Source organism: Dunckerocampus dactyliophorus, chromosome 6, assembly GCF_027744805.1.
Source record: "Dunckerocampus dactyliophorus isolate RoL2022-P2 chromosome 6, RoL_Ddac_1.1, whole genome shotgun sequence".
NCBI classification, from domain to species: Eukaryota; Metazoa; Chordata; class Actinopteri; order Syngnathiformes; family Syngnathidae; genus Dunckerocampus; species Dunckerocampus dactyliophorus.
Window position 1 is genome coordinate 22,756,137 of NC_072824.1, and position 17,603 is coordinate 22,773,739.

General features: G+C 39.8%; 1 protein-coding gene and 1 non-coding gene across 3 annotated transcripts; both read left to right on the forward strand.

Moving 5' to 3' along the window:
* Positions 1 to 107: 107 nt before the first annotated feature.
* vps37a (VPS37A subunit of ESCRT-I) lies at positions 108 to 17,264 on the forward strand. 2 transcript variants are annotated; one of them, XM_054780123.1, is made up of 13 exons: positions 108 to 409; positions 4,332 to 4,413; positions 7,165 to 7,239; positions 7,852 to 7,969; positions 8,851 to 8,954; positions 9,092 to 9,317; positions 9,458 to 9,528; positions 9,662 to 9,789; positions 9,885 to 9,943; positions 10,043 to 10,111; positions 14,284 to 14,427; positions 14,502 to 14,590; positions 15,856 to 17,264. In XM_054780123.1, the coding sequence occupies exons 1-12, from the start codon at positions 382 to 384 to the stop codon at positions 14,580 to 14,582; spliced, it is 1,185 nt and encodes a 394-aa protein (XP_054636098.1). In that variant the 5' UTR covers positions 108 to 381; the 3' UTR covers positions 14,583 to 14,590; positions 15,856 to 17,264. The 2 variants fall into 2 exon arrangements, with proteins under 2 accessions (XP_054636098.1, XP_054636099.1); XM_054780124.1 differs by lacking the exon at positions 108 to 409 and having other exon boundaries at positions 2,594 to 4,413; positions 9,095 to 9,317.
* Positions 1,216 to 1,431, forward strand: LOC129184042 (small nucleolar RNA U3). Its single transcript, XR_008571443.1, has one exon. It is a non-coding gene; the product is annotated as a small nucleolar RNA U3 (small nucleolar RNA).
* Positions 17,265 to 17,603: the final 339 nt, after the last annotated feature.

A 17,603-nucleotide genomic window follows, 5' to 3' on the forward strand; every position in this document is an offset into this window, starting at 1 on the left:
CCAACTTTGCAGTGTGATATTGTTTTAAATGATCTAAAGATTACTAAATATCTTAATGTTTATTTAACAGCAGAACCATTGTACGTTGCTGGTTTACTGTCAAGACATTTTAACAGACGGTGTTTTTTTGCTTCTCAGTGTAGAGTGACAATTTAACTCCCAAGCGCCGCCAATAGCGTGGCAACTATTTATGTCATCACATGCATGACATGCTGCGAAGAATTTGGTGACTAGTTGGGACTAGACTACGTGATTTCGCACATATAATATCGCAGCAGATCTCGCAAAGCATTCTGGGGCTTACATTTACTGGTATTGCAACAAATTATAGAATTTAAAGACAACGTGGAGAGACGGTGTGACGGTAAAGATGGAGAGAAAATGAGAAAAGTGAAGAGACGGAGGGCAGGTTGTAATGCTAGTAATGTTTTGCTGCGGTATGTTCATGTCTTCACGTCAAACAGTATGAAGTCTTCTCCATCATAGCCAGACTGTTCCCAACCATTAACCTCGTCAGTCTCATCATCATCATCATCACAAAGTCGACTTCTTACTTTGCTATGGCCTCATTACCTAAATGCTGCCCTCCAAGTGTCGGAGGAGCTAACTGCTGGCTAGTGTACAAGAACTTGCTTCGGTAGTGTAATGTAATAATGTATTCAGACTTGCAGAGGACAGAAGAAATGTTGGTACGGTGGTTACTGAAACTAGGTTAGCGAGCTTCGTAGTCTGATTTATTCATTTTACATGTTTTAACTTCGCTAAACATTTTAAACATCGTTTATTCTTGCATAGGAACTGTTGTACGACGCTTGTTTCACGTCGGAACATTTTAACAGCTGGGTGGTGTTTTCGCTTTTTCCGCCTATAAAATGAATATTTAACCCCCAGCGCCACCAATAGAATGACAGCTATTTATGCAATTACATGCTGCTAAGAACTGAGTGAACACCTGAGCGCTTGAAGTACGTGGTTTCGTTTAAAAACAAGTAATACCGCAGCAGCGCTCGCAAAGCATTCTGGGTCTTCCATGTACTGGCATTGTAACTAATTGTAAAGAATTTAAAGTCAACTTAATTCATCAATATTAATGTAAACTTACTTAGTTCGTTTTCCACTCATTAACTGTAGTTTTACAGGCGTAAACTATGTTAGCACCCCGAGTGAAAATGGTGGTCGTATAGATGACTTCCTGTCAGATGCGAATGTGGAGTTAAGACTATACTTTCAGGGATCATTTCTATAGTTTCTGACTTGAGAAATGTGTTTCTAAAGTGTTTGGTCTCGCTAACCACGATGAAGAGAGTCGATATTCCTTCCTGAGCGTGAAGCGGGCTGAAAGTAATGATTTATTCATACGCTTTCAGTCATTGATGAACGTTCTTTGCTTCGCTTTAGGAGCACTGATGGGAGGAATATGATCCGAGTGGTTACGATAGTGTGTAAAGCAAGTATATCTGTTTAACTCTGCGTGATCGTTACTGTCCTGACGATGGATTGTTTAACAAGAGATTAAGGCTGTTGAAGTAGCTAATCAGTCTTTATAATGTAGCCATAATTGCTGTTGGTTTCTTTCAATGTCAATCTTACATCTCTGTTATTCTGCTCAATTATATTGCTTGTATTGTGTCACAGTTTCAATCAAGGTACAGTAAAGAAGGGGTTAACTAAAAGAAATCAAACGGGCTTGATACGTCATTGTGCTGTTTAATACTGACACCTGTTGGTTCTTACACGACATTGCAGGCATCCAAGATGAATGACTTCACTGACATGATGCTTTTTAGAATATATTTTTATTCAAAAGTTCTTACAATGTCTTGGCATTTATGCGATTACGTTTTGATAATTCAAGTTCTCCAGCTAGGAAGCTGGTGTGCATAAAAATGGTCGGGACAGCCAGAAGAGGTTTCGATGTGTGTGCTTTTTTTGTTCCAGTATTTTAAAGAATGCTAGGATCTTTGAATGTTGCTCTCTGCCAGGTATATCTGGACCTCAGTAAGTGAATCGACTGTGGTGTTGGTGGTCTGCCTGTCAAGTTCCTCATCCAGCTGTTGCCACGGGTTATCTAAAAATCTACAATTGTCATTCTAGTTGTAGTCATCAATTACAAATCAGTACATGCGTCTGTGTAGGCTCTCAGTCGTACAGGAGTTGTCCATCGAGGGAAAGGCTTCTTGAGACGTCATCTGTACTTCTGTGAAGAAGGTGTCGGACGTTTCGCTCCTCATCCGAAGAGCTTCGTCAGCGAACTAATAAGTGCTGGTAGCCAAGGCCTTAAATACAGTAAGAGTGGGCGGAATTGGTGCGCCAACACCCTCCTCCTATACCTTCATAGCCAACCTAGGGAGCTACACTTCCCTTTTATCGGAGGTGTTAATAGCAGGAGAGGATTATACCACTACTCCGCCCGGGCTTAGTGTAAGGAACCAATAGGAGGAGGGTGTTGGCACACCAATTCCGCCCACTCTTACTGTATTTAAGGCCTAGGCTACCAGCACTTATTAGTTCGCTGACGAAGTTTTTCGGATGAGGAACGAAACGTCCAACACCTTCACAGAAGTACAGATGACGTCTCAAGAAGCCTTTCCCTCGATAAATCAGTACATGGTTTGCAAGTAAATGGATGAACAAATAAACCGACAAAACTGAGTAACGTGCCTTGAATGGGTGTCGATAACAGGCTGTGGCTCAGTCGATGTGCACCCAGTTACATTTGAGATTTCAGTCTATTGACTGCTCTACATGTACTGCATTTGGAGGAACTACGAAACCGGAATGATTTAAATATGGGGTTTACTAGTGTTGATAAGGCCCATGCACTTTGTTTGGTGCTGCGTTGGTCTCAAGACACTTTACTTTATTAGTTATAGCCCAGTCATCCATCATGTCTCTTTTGATTTGGGCCAAATTGTCAGCAGTACGACTTTGGAAAGATCTAAAAATTTCTCGGAAAACAAAAAGTTAATATGGATGCCTCTTTCAGAATGTCCCTAACTTATTGTGAGTAGCTTATAAAGGCGCCCGTCCTTTATTCATTCAGTATGCCACACATTCAGCAAGCACGTTTCATTCTTGCACGCAGCTGCTGCTCAACGTCTCGCCTAGCCACAGTCAGGAGCCATTAAAAAATTCGCAACACGCATCGGGCCTTCACAACAAAAGCTGTGCGCGCCGCATCTTGTCTGACTGCTAACAAAATAAGGGTGTCGTTAAAAAATTGCTTACGGTATGTACAGTATATGGGCCTCGGTGATGGAGTTGCACATTTCTAAGCAACATTGCTTTTTAATTCCAGTTTTTGTGCTGTGCCTTCTTGATTGTAAATTACACTTTTTCACCCATAAAATACAGTATAAAAATGTCTATAATCACGATTACGAGGTAAATTGAATGAGATGTGTTGTTTTGAAAAGGCGGGGTGGAGTTAATGGCTGTCACTCACTCACGGCTCGTGCAGATGCACATGACTGTTGGGTGCACTGTTATTTGCACATTAATATATCGGCAGCCTCAGAGAAGCTCACACACATCACCTTTTCATGCATGTGAGTGCTACGTGAGGTGTGGCTTGCATGCTCTGAGCGGGGAAAAAGGTGGGACTTTGTATTTTGGAACGCCAGGCCCCCATTACGATACTCAATCAACAGACAGCACACTTAGGTTTGCTTTATAACTTGTAAATTGTTCTTACTGCATTCCTTTGAGGAAGAAGATAGACACTGGCAAACTCTATATTGCGTGTTAGTTTAGTTTACAATGAGACAGTAGTATGTTAGCATTTAGTCAACACAGGGTAAACTTGTTGGTAGCATTGGGAGGTTTTCTCTTCCTATCAATTATGCAAACAGGTTATCTAATAGTACATCACAGAGAAACATGCTGTAACAAAATGAATTCAATGAAAAACTGAAATGAGGTTCTGGGATATTTTATTCTGAAAGCACACAGAGGAAGTGGCGTAGTACGTCGTTTTACTGTGACGTGTTGCGTAAATAAGTTGCTAAAGCGTCAATGTTGTTTTCCAATAGCCGGAATTATTTCACGTTTCAGCGACATTAATTACACTGCCAAAAGAAAAAAGGCGTATCGATATTTTATCCAGTACAGTATGATACGATATCTGATGGTGTTAACATAGCTCCAAACGCGTGTGCGGACGAAAGGGAGTTGTTGACGTTATTCACCAGCTAATGAGGTTAGCCATACATAGCTCCACTTAAGTGTGCTGCCTTTCCCTCGAGTTTGTTGCCGGCCTTAACATTCTACTACCAAGTTCAGTGTACCGTTTAGCTTGGATAGGATGAACTGGCTTTTCCCCGTCTCAAAAGGCTCCGGACCTCACCCTCCACTCAACAGTCTTCAGCAACAAAGGCAGCGGCAGATTGAGTCACTGAAAGCTGCTCATCCCAGGTAACGTCAATAACGCGGTCATGTACTTGGATGTGTTTATACTGGCATGTGTTTTACTTTATTTGAAACAACAACAATATGCTAACTTTGTAGCATCACAGAGTAAATCGTGACAAAGCGGTATAGGGAGCCACTTGATTGTCAGGTTCCCAACAGCGCTCATCTCTGATTAAAAATGTCGCAATGAATGGTTGGCCAGTTGAAAATCAAGTGTTGTTCGTGGGCGGTTGAGATGTCTTCGTGGCTAATGCGTGCTAACACTTCCTCGTAGCTCTGTGTGTTTGCTAATCCAGTTGGCTAGCGACCGTGGCCGTGCCTATCTTTAGACATTAATAACACGTGTTGTCACTGGCCTGTCACGTCTTGTGATAGATGTTTGTTACGCGTGTCTTATATAGAAATTCAGTTTTTACGTGGAAATTCAAGTATAACATCCGCCCTTTAGTAACAATCTATCAAGTTTGCGTAATCTGTGTGGTTTTGTATTATTTTGTTTTTGTTTTGTTTTTTGTATAAATTATGTTAGCTCGGAATATTTCATTGTTGGAAAAAAACTCACAAAGCGGCTGCCATTTTTAGAGTCACAGTATTAGGCTTATTTACAGTTTGACTAATTGAAGCAAAAAGATACAACGAGACGTCCCAACTCCTTATGTTTCATCTGGCAAATGTCTGCTAATTTCCAGTTTAGAATTATTCTTATACTGTCCCTACCCCCCTCAGGGAGAAAAGAAGGGGTGTCTTTGGCTTGGGGTTACCATGGCAATGCATCCTGTCCTAGCTTGTGCTGTTTGCTCATAAATACCTCCCATAGCAACCAAGCGCGACGTTGACTTTGTTTGTGCGACACTTTAAACACGACCATTTAAACTTGTATCATATGTTAAAATATAATAGTGATACAACAGGTAGCATACAGAAATATAGTGGTAAAAAATGAATATATGCGTTTTATCAAGTGTATGTGTATTTAGCCTGTTAATATAGGACTGATTTATCCTTTCAGGCACAAAATATGATTGGTATCAAAGAAATAGGTCATTGTGTTCAATTTCTTGTGATGTGTATTAGTTTCAGTTGTCCCTAAGGTTAATCTACTTTAGTGGCACAATTATACAGAATAATGAAGTTGATAGTAAACTAGGGCAATGGTCACCAAACCTTTTTAGCCCAAGATCCCAGAGGAGTGCACTGCGAAGCGAGTTTAGTGTGTTAAGTGAGATCTGTTGAGTCTAAATCCAGGCTTGCGTGTACTACAAAGGTAGCTCTCTTTTTGACCTGGCTAGATTTTACACTTAGCCCATAATCTGGTCCCAACCAGGTTAGTTTCACTTTAAAATTGGCTATAAAAGTGCCACTGTTTCACTGTGTAAGTCATTCGGCGATGGCGTCACCATTTACTGAGAACCCGCTGGACGTAGAAGCAAGAATAATTTGGGCAGCAGCACAGCAGGAGCGGCTTCTTCGAGATCACACTGATCCACTAGCATTCCCTGATTAAATTATAAGTGATACAGATTTTCAGACGAGGGAACACGCTACATCGGCTCATTTTTTGAGCCGCGCATCAGGAATAAAATGCAATATAACATATTAATTCGGCCAATTTTAGCCGACGTATGCGTCACTGGGCACTCCTTGTGTGAGTACTCAGCCCCGCTGATCTTCTTGTAATATTTGCTGGAGTACTCTGAGGCATCAATCAACTGGAACAAACAGTTATTCTAACAAAAAGGAAAAACTTGTCACAAAGGAAAAGCTTGTCACAAAACATGCCAACACTTCCACCAAGTGGTCACCATGAGGTACAGCATGTGACACACGCATACTAGAGATCAGTAAAATATGACAATACAGACAAAATGAAAAGACAGTTGTTACCCCAGAATACTACATAACTTGTCTTTCAATATTTTTTGACTAATAATGGGCCATAGTACTCAGCAATCGTGAAACGTCAATTATTTGTTAATAATTTTTTGAAAGACCACGATAGAGTCAGGGAGCGATGTTCAAATGGCACTGTAGCGAGGGACGTCTGTATTTTTAAAGACAAAGCTTTGTGCTATTATTGGTTGTCGGTGTCAACATTTCAGCTTTTTCCTCATGGTGTCTTTTGCTCTATTGGCGTGGAATGGCACCTCCGTCTGGGTTTTGGGGACTGAGCTCAGGTTTGGGTGCGTGCCTGGAGAGCGGCGTGGCCTATGGGCGTGTTCAGTGGTCAAAATGCGTGTCTGTTGGTCAGTCTCCGGGAGGAGAGGGCACCACTGTGATAATGCATTTCATTTTCTTAATATTTTTGTAGCGGAGAGTTAGGACTGAATGTCTTTTAATGAAATTCGCTGGATCACCTCATCCACACTGCCGCTCCTCTCAGAGAGCCAGAAACAAGGGAATGTTTGATGGGCTTTATTAATACACATTTTCATCCAGCTGACATTGATATACTGTAATTTCTGATGCATTGTCTGGTATTTTGTATAGGACGTTAAACATAACGTACAAAATGTATAATTACGAAATTTACAACTGCGATCAACCGGGCAAGTCCAGATCGACTGCTCGATCGCGATCGACAGGTTGGCAGCCCCTGAAGTAGGGCATATTCCACCAGTCAAAGGGTTTGGACACATCTGTATATATACATTTTCATGAACAGGGATTCTTATTTCCTAAAACTGTACAAAACATTGCCATTTTTTTCCATTCATCTCAGCTATGATCCCTTGTGTTTCTCTATATCCCAAACAGCATTGCAGAAATCCAGAAGGATGTGGAGTACAGGATCCCGTTTACAGTCAGCAACTCCACCATCACTGTTAACATGTGAGTTCTTATTTGAGGTCAGGAGTTTGGGGATCACGAGCAGCCATTTGTATGGATTCACAATTTTACACAGCTCATGCTAATCAGCAAAGAGCGTTTTTCTGTAAGTCATGCTGGACCAGTTGTGTAAGAGCAATACAGGCCAACCCCTGATGAGATTCAACTCTTTCAACCACTTTGGGAATCCAGAAATACATTTGCATTACAGCTAAAGATGATAGAGGACATTGAGCCATTTATTGCAATAGCACGCTGTTCCAACTCATACTCGTTCCAGACAAAATCCACATTGTCGTGCATTAGTTTCTGTTTTTGTCTGTTGTGCTGTTCACATATAGCAATGTTAAAAATATGTACTTATGAACAAATTGAACATTGGGGACTGTAAAGGTTTTTAGGTGAGGTTACGCCTCATTAGTTTCAGCTGTCACAGTGTGATTAAAGTCAAATGTGAGACAAATGTGAGACAAATGTGAGACATTTTTCCCAAACACTGACTGCTTTATAAACCACCATGATACACTATCACCATATGACTGTTTATATTTGAAGCTCTGTAAGACTTTTTCTTGGTTTGCCTCAATCTGATGTTGTCAAACTCTTCCTCTCCAGTCTTCTTCCTCCTCAGTTTCCTCAGGAGAAGCCGGTAGTTAGTGTCTACCCTCCTGTTGGTCATCACCTTGTTGACAGCAATAATGGCACGGTGATCACAAGCCCCCTCATCAGTAATGTAAGTATAGCCGGATCATTCATATTACTGAATTACTGTAAGACTTGCCACTAAGACTAAATTAAGGTAAGTCCCCTTTCTCCTGCTCAGTAGCTAACTGCCTCAGCATAACTGCGCCCCCTATTTTGCATTTTTCTATTGCCAAAACCAGGTAATACAAGCTACAATTTATGCCTAAATATATCTAAAAACAGCAGACTTGCCGGATCCTGCAACAGAATATTACAGCAAAAAAAGTTGAAGGCTACAACAGTTAAACAGTTGGGAAATTCACCTACATTTTCACAGAAAATAGGGTCCAAAAGAAAAAAAACACGCCAGGCTAGTCTAATTGTGATTGGGTCCATTTAACAACTAAAGTCGACCAGGTTTGGATAGTTTGAGCTGATGTGTGCTCAAGTTTTGTATACATCCCCTCCTCTGGCACAATTGGGAGGAATGGGCCTCAGCCCCGATTGGTCATGCACGCTGATATACACACAAGCAACGTCGCCACGTCATAAAATGACTGATTTTAATGATAACCACTGCCTTTCATAATTCACAAAGTCAAAACCTATGGTTCGCACGCTCACTCCTGAGCACATTTTGTTAATGTAGCTGCTCCTCCAGCAAGTTATAAATTGACAGCCACCACCATGCACAATATAAATAAACAGAAAGACTCGAAATAAGACTTGGAAGTAATCCACAAAGTCCGGACAATGACAGCATGGATGCTAGCGTGAAGATAAGTCAGTGGAGGCCAAGAGAGGAAGGGGGAATTGCGTCCAACTCTGTCAAGGTTGGAATGGCCTAGTGTGAGTGCACCCTAAATTACCCACTACTACTAGTGGTCTGTGGACCACAATTTAAAAAAATCTTTGCATTTTTTGTTGTAGTTTGGCATGCACTCGGACCTTGGTAAAGTCATTCAGAGTCTGCTAGATGAATTCTGGAAGAGTCCTCCTGCCTTGATGTCCACTGGCCCATCTGGCTTTCCCTAGTGAGTCTGTTCTTTTTCTATGCAGATTATACCAGCAGCAAATATTGTGAATAAAACAGTAATTGAGAAAGAGACAAAAACATTCTCACATGAAAATAATATCAATTAAATAAACTTTATTTGACTTTTACCAACAGCAGTATGTACAAACCATCAGGAATGCCTCCTTACCCGACTCGGGGTTACCACTATGGTCCTCGTCATGTTGGCCCAAGTCATACGCCGCCTCCTGCACCAGCTCCATCTGGACCAGGTCCAGTGCTTCACCCAGGGGTTGACGTTGTCCATGGGTCTACTAGAGGTCCAGCTCCTTATGGACTTATTACTGACCTGCCATTACCTGTACCTGTTGGAGATTTGCAGGTACATCAATGATAAATAAAATAAAATACATTCCAGCTGCAGAGATACAGCATTAATAGTTTTTTTTTTTCATTTTTACACAGGACGCCTTTCAGTTAGATAATTTGCTTCATCATAAATTATTATTTTTTTGTTTTCAGGCTGGAATAAATGGACATATCTATAAGATGCCCGAGATTCCTGAGTCTTTTGCTGAACTCTGTGACTTAAAGTAATACATTGTCACGTGTCAAGACATTATTCAAACAGGGTTTGTGTGATTTTGACTAACGAAATTATGTGTTGTGTCTTCTTCCTCTCTGGTACACAACCTGTTTGCCTGCCCTCGCTGCATTGTGACCCAGTCTGACGCAACTGTCCGACATGTCTGAAAATGAGGATGTGTTACTAAGGTTCTTTGTGACATTGCCACAACTAAAGCAGGTCACAAATGACAAAGAGGAGTTGATCACTAACATAGTGGATATGGCAAGTACGTTCCTCGCCCATCTCTGAACTGTAAGGTCGGAGGCAATCTACAATGAGAAGCTTTAATTGTCTTGACAGGCTCATGCATCTTTTTTACAGAGAGAAACCTTCAGATGGAACCACAACTGGAAGGGAAAAGACAAGAAATGATCTACAAGGTTGAATACTATGAAATCAATCTCATGCTCAAACAAACAATCCCAAAATTGATGAATGCTGTAGTTGTGCAGCGGCTCACATGTGTTTTGTGTTGGCAGTTTGAACAGCTGACTCATCTGAAGTCAGCCTTTGAGGCAAAACTGCAGAGACAGCATGATCTCAGCGAGGTAAGTTTGGTTTGGTTTAATTTTATTTGAACATGATTGCAAGTTACAATGGACTACATCACATGATTCATTTCACAATTCCACATGTCCAAAAGGAGTAGGAAGAAGCAAAGCTTATTTAATCCTACCCCCCATCTGATCCACATCTTGTGCAGTACATATTATTTATGTTATATTTATATTTATATTTATATTTATATTTATATTTATATATATACCGTACATAGAATAATAATAAGATAATGTAACAAAATTATGATGTAATTAAGATTTTTTCACAATTAATATAGTAATCAGTATAATACAAAATAAATTGTAAATAGAAACAAGCATAACAGAACAATAAATATAATAATCAGTATAAAACTAAATAAATAAAATAAAGACAAGTATAATAAAGCGAGCTCGAGACTCTTCTCTTCTGCCTTGTATTTTTAGCAAACATCAACTGCTTGTATTGTTTTTTTTAAATCGCTCATCTTGATGCATTGTTTGAGTCCTTTGCTCAATCCGTTCCATAATTTGATCCCGCATACTGAAATGCTGTGGGTTATTAGCGTTGTTCTTGCGTATAAGTGTTGCAAGTTTAGTTTTTCCCTAAGATCATATTTCTCCTCTCTTGTAAGTGGCTACAAACAGTTGGATTCATAATGTAGAGTGTGCTCCCTGCCACATCCCAAACCTGCATGTTAGGGTAATTGTACATGCCGATAATAGGTGTGAATGTGAATGGGTGTGTACCGGTATGTTGTTTGTCTATGGGCCATTCTCCTGAAAAGGGTACCAAAAGCGTGATATAGGAAGCAAAACTGAAGCATCACTTAAATAGTTCAGTTTATAAAGAAAAATATAACATTTCGGTATATTTCATGGCAGCAGTGCACTGTTTCCTGAAATAGCAGTTGTAACATGTACGTAAAAAAATGCTCTATTTCAGTTACTTTTTTATTGATAAATGCTTGATTTACACATTATGAGTAAATAAAAGGGTGTTAAGTTTTGACATTTTTACATGTACATCTTACAAGTGCCTCAATGTTTCTGTAGGTTTTCTGGGCATACACATAAACAGTAATGGAAACATGATAATGTGCACAATCCTATTATAGTGGAACCTTGGTTAGCGTCAATTTGGTTAGCGTTAACTTGTTCCAGAAGGTCTGACTCAAACCAAAATGGACACTAACCGAATACATTTTTCCCATAAGAAATAATATATAAATCCAATTAATCCATTCCAGAAAGCCAAAAATGTTAACCCAAAACATGTTTTTATAGTTTCACAATAATAGTTTGACATGCAGAAAACAATTTGAAATGCATATAAATACATATAAATGATGAATTAAAGGGATGAATGAATATTTAAGGTTACTCTTACCTTTTATATGAATTTAGAATTGTTTTCTGCACGTAAACTACAATTATAAAACTATAAAAACATGTTTTGTGTTAACATTTTTAAGAGTCAACCACCGATGACATCATGCGGGCGACATAACTTCTGGTTCCGGTTGCCATTTTGTTTGCTAGCTAATAGGATGCTAACAAGGAAGGACCTTTTCTAATTTAAAAATAATAATTAAGAATACAGATGGGCTCACGCAGTGTATCAATAACACAAGAAGCGTGCCGTATTGTACGCAGGTGTCACCAACGTGGTGCCCGCGGACACCAGGTAGCCTCCATGACAACGTGGCGCCCGTAACCCTGCTTTTTCTTTCAAGCTTTCAATTAATAATGTGAGAACACTGCAAAGAAATGCATTCTGAAATACAAAATGTGAGTTGTGGATACCAACACTTTGTGAATGTTCTGGTAAAACAAGCATGTTCAGTTGAGTAGCTCTAAGCCATTTTCATTTTATAAAAGTAGCTCTCACAAGATAAAACATTTGGTGATCCCTGTGTACGCTAACCGGAGAACGCGCGCAGACCGAGGCAAAATTGTAGCGTAAATTTTGACCAGGATGTGCTGTAATGGTGACAAATATTTCACGTAACGCAGATAGTGGATGGACCCTGCTTCACACCCTGTGCGAGACTCAACACTGTGTTATTTCAAGTATTGTTAGCGCAAGCGTAACACACTTCATGTTCCGCGGAAACATGATGTAACGCAATAGTTCCTCAAAGTGTATTAATTAAAAATATATATCACTAGAAAATTGGATCGTAACACGTATCATGAACATTATGCCATATTTTGGATTTTGAGTATGTGTTACTTTTGTGTCACAAAAATGGAGAAATGACTCGGAAATAATCTGAAATTCACATTGTGTGTCATTGCAGACATCAGATCATTTGTGTATAGTCTTCCTCGATTAAATTTTATTTACATTGTGTGTGGACTACGCTGTATACGTTAGCAACTTGTAACGTTTTGTTGGAGTTTGGTCAATGTACATGTTTTGGATGCAGAAAACTGTTTTTGGTGCACAATGGCCATAAAAATTGCTAAATGAACTACAATATGCATGAAAGGCATTCAGAAGATGCATTCAAAGACCTTGGAGTGATATGTAGTATTCTACACTGGTCACTAGGTGTAAGTAATGGTACCGGAATGTTTGGCGAGACACAAATGCAAGACTTGATCACCGAAACAACAGGTTTTTATTGGAGGTTTGAATTATCTCACTAGCGGCACAATAATTTGTATTAAAAATCCCTATTAAAAACATGGGCTACTGTTGCTGCAGTAACCCACGCCAAGCTAAAACTCAACCCTGAATCCCCAACGTCACTTACTGTCTGGCTGCCACTCAGCTCCCCTTGGGAACGCATTTACAGCAACACACACGAGCACGGGTCTTAGTTATGTCTTAAATGGCTTATTTACACTTATTATGTCTACTATATTTGGGTAATATGAGCGTTTGGGTTATACGAGGGGACTATAGCGGTGTTAGTTTATGACTACAGGGCTCTAATAATGTTAAGATCTGTATTAAGAAGGTCGTAAACACGTTTTCTATGCTCCTAACTACGAAAGTATTTGACATATAAAAAAGGAATCCTACTCCGTGGAAATTCACTTATCTCAGTCGGGTCTGGTACCAATTGACCATGATAAACGAGGGATTACTGTGTTTCCTGTCATTGACTGGTGACCAGTCCAATGTGTAACCTGCCTCTCGCTCAAAGTCAGCTGGGATAGGCTCCACCTTACCTGCAAACCTAATGAGAACAGGCAGCATAGAACATTGATGGATGAGTGTTTTAGTCAGTTGCATTATTTTTCACTATGAGGCGTGAGCAATCTAACATAAAGTGTGTAATACATGGGTTTGTGCCTGATGCTGCTTGAGTCTAATCTATGCTGTATACACCGTCCACAAAGATGTTGTATTATTTTGTTTATATACAGGCTATTAAGGCGTTGGGATGTGCATTTCAATGAACAGTTATGAGTCACATGGAGGGTCTTGTATCAATGATTTCCTTAAATGTGAACAAACTACTGAATGTGTACAGTATTGGTAATGGGCGAGAGAAATGATATGCCATATACATATGGCCTATTGCCTGATCAGATGACACAATCTATAGTACGTGTGACTCGCAAAATTGAGAGCGACAAGCTGCAACAGGGTGCAACGCATGTAATAAGTGAACATGACCTAATCTGTAACCTGTTCTGAAATGATTCTATTACAATTTATACACCAAAGAATATACTGTATTGTGATATCTCTCGTTATTGCAAGTGGCTGCAATAGATTTTTGGCCATATTTTCCATCTCTACTGTGCATTTATTATTGGAACAATACATGAAGAATGTAAGGGGAAGTGTAGTGTAAGGCTATTTTTCAGTCATGTTTTATTATTTTTTATAAATATTATTATGCCGTGTATGAAGTACCTACAACTGAGGCCTGGTCATGTTAACTCCAACTCCTGTGCTGTTGTTACAAGGCTGTTTTTTCTTTAAAAAGTAAGAAATAGCTCCAGAAATTAGTGCAATTTCTCTGTCTCTTATATTAACACACAGTTGGCATTTCTTTGTTTGGCATCCACTATTGGAATCAAATAGTAATCAAATCAGTGTTTGAAAGGAATGCATTTTAGAAATTGTTAAACTAGCCAATTCCAAATGTTTTTGTGTTTATAATTTTGCAATACTTCTGCAAAGGAGGGAAACTAATGGTACCTCTTTCCCACACTAGAGCTGCAGTCTAAGTACTCTTCAGGCACGATTGAAGGTGGCAGCACACCAGGCCGAGGAGGACTCTGAGGAGACAGCTGAAAACTTTTTGGAGGGACGCACTGACATAGATGAATTTCTGACCAGCTTCATGGAAAAGAGAACAGTAAACATACACAGCTTGTATTGAATTACGCCATGAGAAAGCGGTATATTCATTGCTTTTGTGCTACTCTACAGCTTTGCCACAGCAGAAGGGCCAAAGAAGAGAAACTGCAACAGTCAATCAACACACATGAACAGTTTCCTAGCAGCCACTAGAACACAAGGTACACAAAAGAAGAAAGGGGGGACTGTACACATAACTTGATTGTATTTTCATGATGGAAACTTGTTGCTTCTCTGTTGTAGACGTAGTATTATTAGTAGTGTTATGTTTGCTTTGTAATTTATGGAGTGAGACTTTTTGATGGGCAGAACACATTGATAATGTTGAAAGCTTACATGCATTTTGACAGTACGTTAAATGTCAACTTGTGCCAGTGTAGATAACATGTCTGATGGGGTACATTTTGGTGATCTGGATTTCTAGTTACTAGGGATGCACCGATCAGGGTTTTATGCTGCCAGTTCCGATACCGATCATCCAGGACTGCAATCGGCCGATACTGATCAGAAGGATTAATTGTACATTTTTCAATTTATTTATGAAGAGTGTTATTGGCCAGGGGTGCTGTATAAAGGGGACAAGTCAGGACAGTTCCAAGGTCCCTTGACTGCCAGGGGGCCCAAAGCATAGGTAATTACTAATAAAATGAGTAATTAATTAATAAAGCGGGGTGGGCCATGTGATTTTTTTTTTTTAATTGGATGCAGAATTCCTGGCTGTACCCCTGCTGGTTATATGATATGACAAAAAGAACCATAAAAATCACTGGTGAAAGTTCCAGAGGATGGGACACCTTCTTTAAGAAGACTTTGGATGTGAGATTATATTAGTCGAGCTCTAGCAGGACTTCCAGGTACATGAGAGAGCATGCGGTGAACCCGGTGTCGTCTGGTCTGGTCATCTGATCTGATGAATTCAGTTGTTTTTCGGGTTATTAGCTTACAAGGCTGTGTTAGCTGCCGTTTGACTGCTGGTCACACCGTGAGCCTTGAAAACTCGCCATACTCAGTCAAGTGTTCTTCAAATGCCGTATTAAAGCTGTTTAACGTGCTTCCCCAGCAAGATAGTTTTCGTGGCATGTTTTGGCAGTTAAGTTCCACACGGCAGACACGATTGTTTTGGTTTTGAGGGAAAGTGGGAGGACGACGCTGCCCAAGAGTTAGGGCAAGACACGACACTGCACAAAAGGACTGCTGCATGCTGAAATAGTGCAGTGCAGTGCAGTGCAATAGTGCTAGCCACAGGTGACCGGCTTTTTGAAAAGATTTATCGCCATATGCCTATTACGTGATTTTTTTTTAAACGGAAATCGGCCGATACTGATCGATGGCCGATCGATCGGAGCATCTCTACTAGTTAGTTACACATATATTTCCTGATGTTTGTATCAGCTGACGTGTCTCTTACTAAATGTTTTCTTTTCAGGTTTGCTGTTTTCTCAGCCACCGTCTGGCAACCAAAAGAATGAAGACATTAGATGTGCAATGTCAACAGTGTGGACAATTGGAGGAATAGGAAGATGTTAGCTGAAGATGTTGTTAACCACAGAAGCGCATTTGGTCAGATCTTGGGTCTTATGAAAGGCCACAGACTTTTGGGTCACCGCAGGAGGCAGAATTGGTACATGCTTTGAGGTTCCAGACAAATATTTTTGTGTTGCACATGCTGTACTGTTTTGATTCATCAGAGAAGACCGATTCAGACTGTACTTAATCAGTGGTAGGTGGTGTGAACCCTGTTTGAAGTATGACTAGGACAGTATTCATTTAAATAGTAATGTTTTCTGCAAAGCAAGAATCACCACCACAAGACAATTGTTGAAATGCTCATTTCCAGAGTTGGGTGTCCCTTCACAGAGATTTTTGACCGACCGAATTTTTAGCATCTGTCCAAGAAAGACATCAGTTGTAATGACAGTGTGATTGATGTCCCATTTAACCTCTACTAACACTGAAGATACTGTTGTAGTCATTTACCCTCAGAAATGGCAGCACCATTACGCTTGAACTAAACAATCAGGGATTTAACACAAACAAGGTCAAACAATGTAGTCAGTAACCTAATTTCAGATGTTGAAATAGGACATATACTGTATTCAGAAAGCAAACCAAACAGATCAGTGTTCCCTTTACAGGAATAATATTTTACAGCAACAAGGCAGTACTCTAATAACACTAATGGTTCATGTACTGTATATGGCTAATTTATCTCTTCTATTGAATGCAAGAAGCTTTCGACCAGGGGTTTTTCATGCATTTAATGCTGGTGATAATGGGTGAATTCATCAATGCAGAGGATCAACTCGGAGCTGCTGCATGTTTGTGTGGCATTTGTTTATGCTTTCACCTCTGCTCACAAACTAAAAGCAAGCTTTGTCCACTTTAAAAACGACAGGGTTTTTCTGTGTTCTGTTTATGTGTGGTTCACTGGTGTTAGCACCAGGGGCACACATTGCCTCTCAGCCATGGATGGAAAAACACAATCCATCCTTTCCAGCATTTTTGTTTACTCGGATTTTTGGGGGAGTCCAAATACTGCATGAAGGTTAATGAAAACATTGCCTTTCGTGTTTTACTCTTGACTTTGACACATGGAAACAGCTGATCTCCATCAATGTTGACCACCATGGACTCACCCCTTTGACTTTAGACCTTTGGATGAAACAGCTGACAATATGTGGAGTAATGTAAAGGATGATTTGGTTGAATGCTGCATTAAAATCAGTGACATTGAAAACTGTATTTAAATAATGTTAATAATAGACTATATTGCAATCAAAGTCTTGGACTCCTTGTATTGTAAATTCTTATTTAATATGTTAGGATATTAAAGCATTTACAATACATCGTCTGCGATTTCATTTGTGTTACAATACATTGTTGTTTTGTTGGTGAAGGTTAAACTGTCATTACAGAAACTCTAATCCTCATCATGTTGTCATTGCACCAGGCATTTATGACTACTCTCATTCATCAAAGAGTATGACAATTCTTACGCCGATTATGATGAACATTTTGTGGACGGGAGAAGGCCGGGAAGACCACTGGTATGTACAAACTCTTGTTGCTTTCAAGATATAACTGTTCGTTATATTCGTTTGATATTATTCCCTGATTCAAAGGCTTTCAGCCTAACCTGAGAAGTTGAAGTGTGAAATAAAAATCAAGGAAATC

Bases quoted from the DNA above. Each gene is read 5' to 3' on its own strand.
- vps37a (XM_054780123.1), top strand. From the start codon at position 382: ATGAGAAAAGTGAAGAGACGGAGGGCAG. The intron at 7,970-8,850 runs GTAAGTATAGCC...TTTTTGTTGTAG, and splicing joins CAAGCCCCCTCATCAGTAAT to TTTGGCATGCACTCGGACCT. The intron at 9,944-10,042 runs GTTGAATACTAT...TTGTGTTGGCAG, and splicing joins GACAAGAAATGATCTACAAG to TTTGAACAGCTGACTCATCT.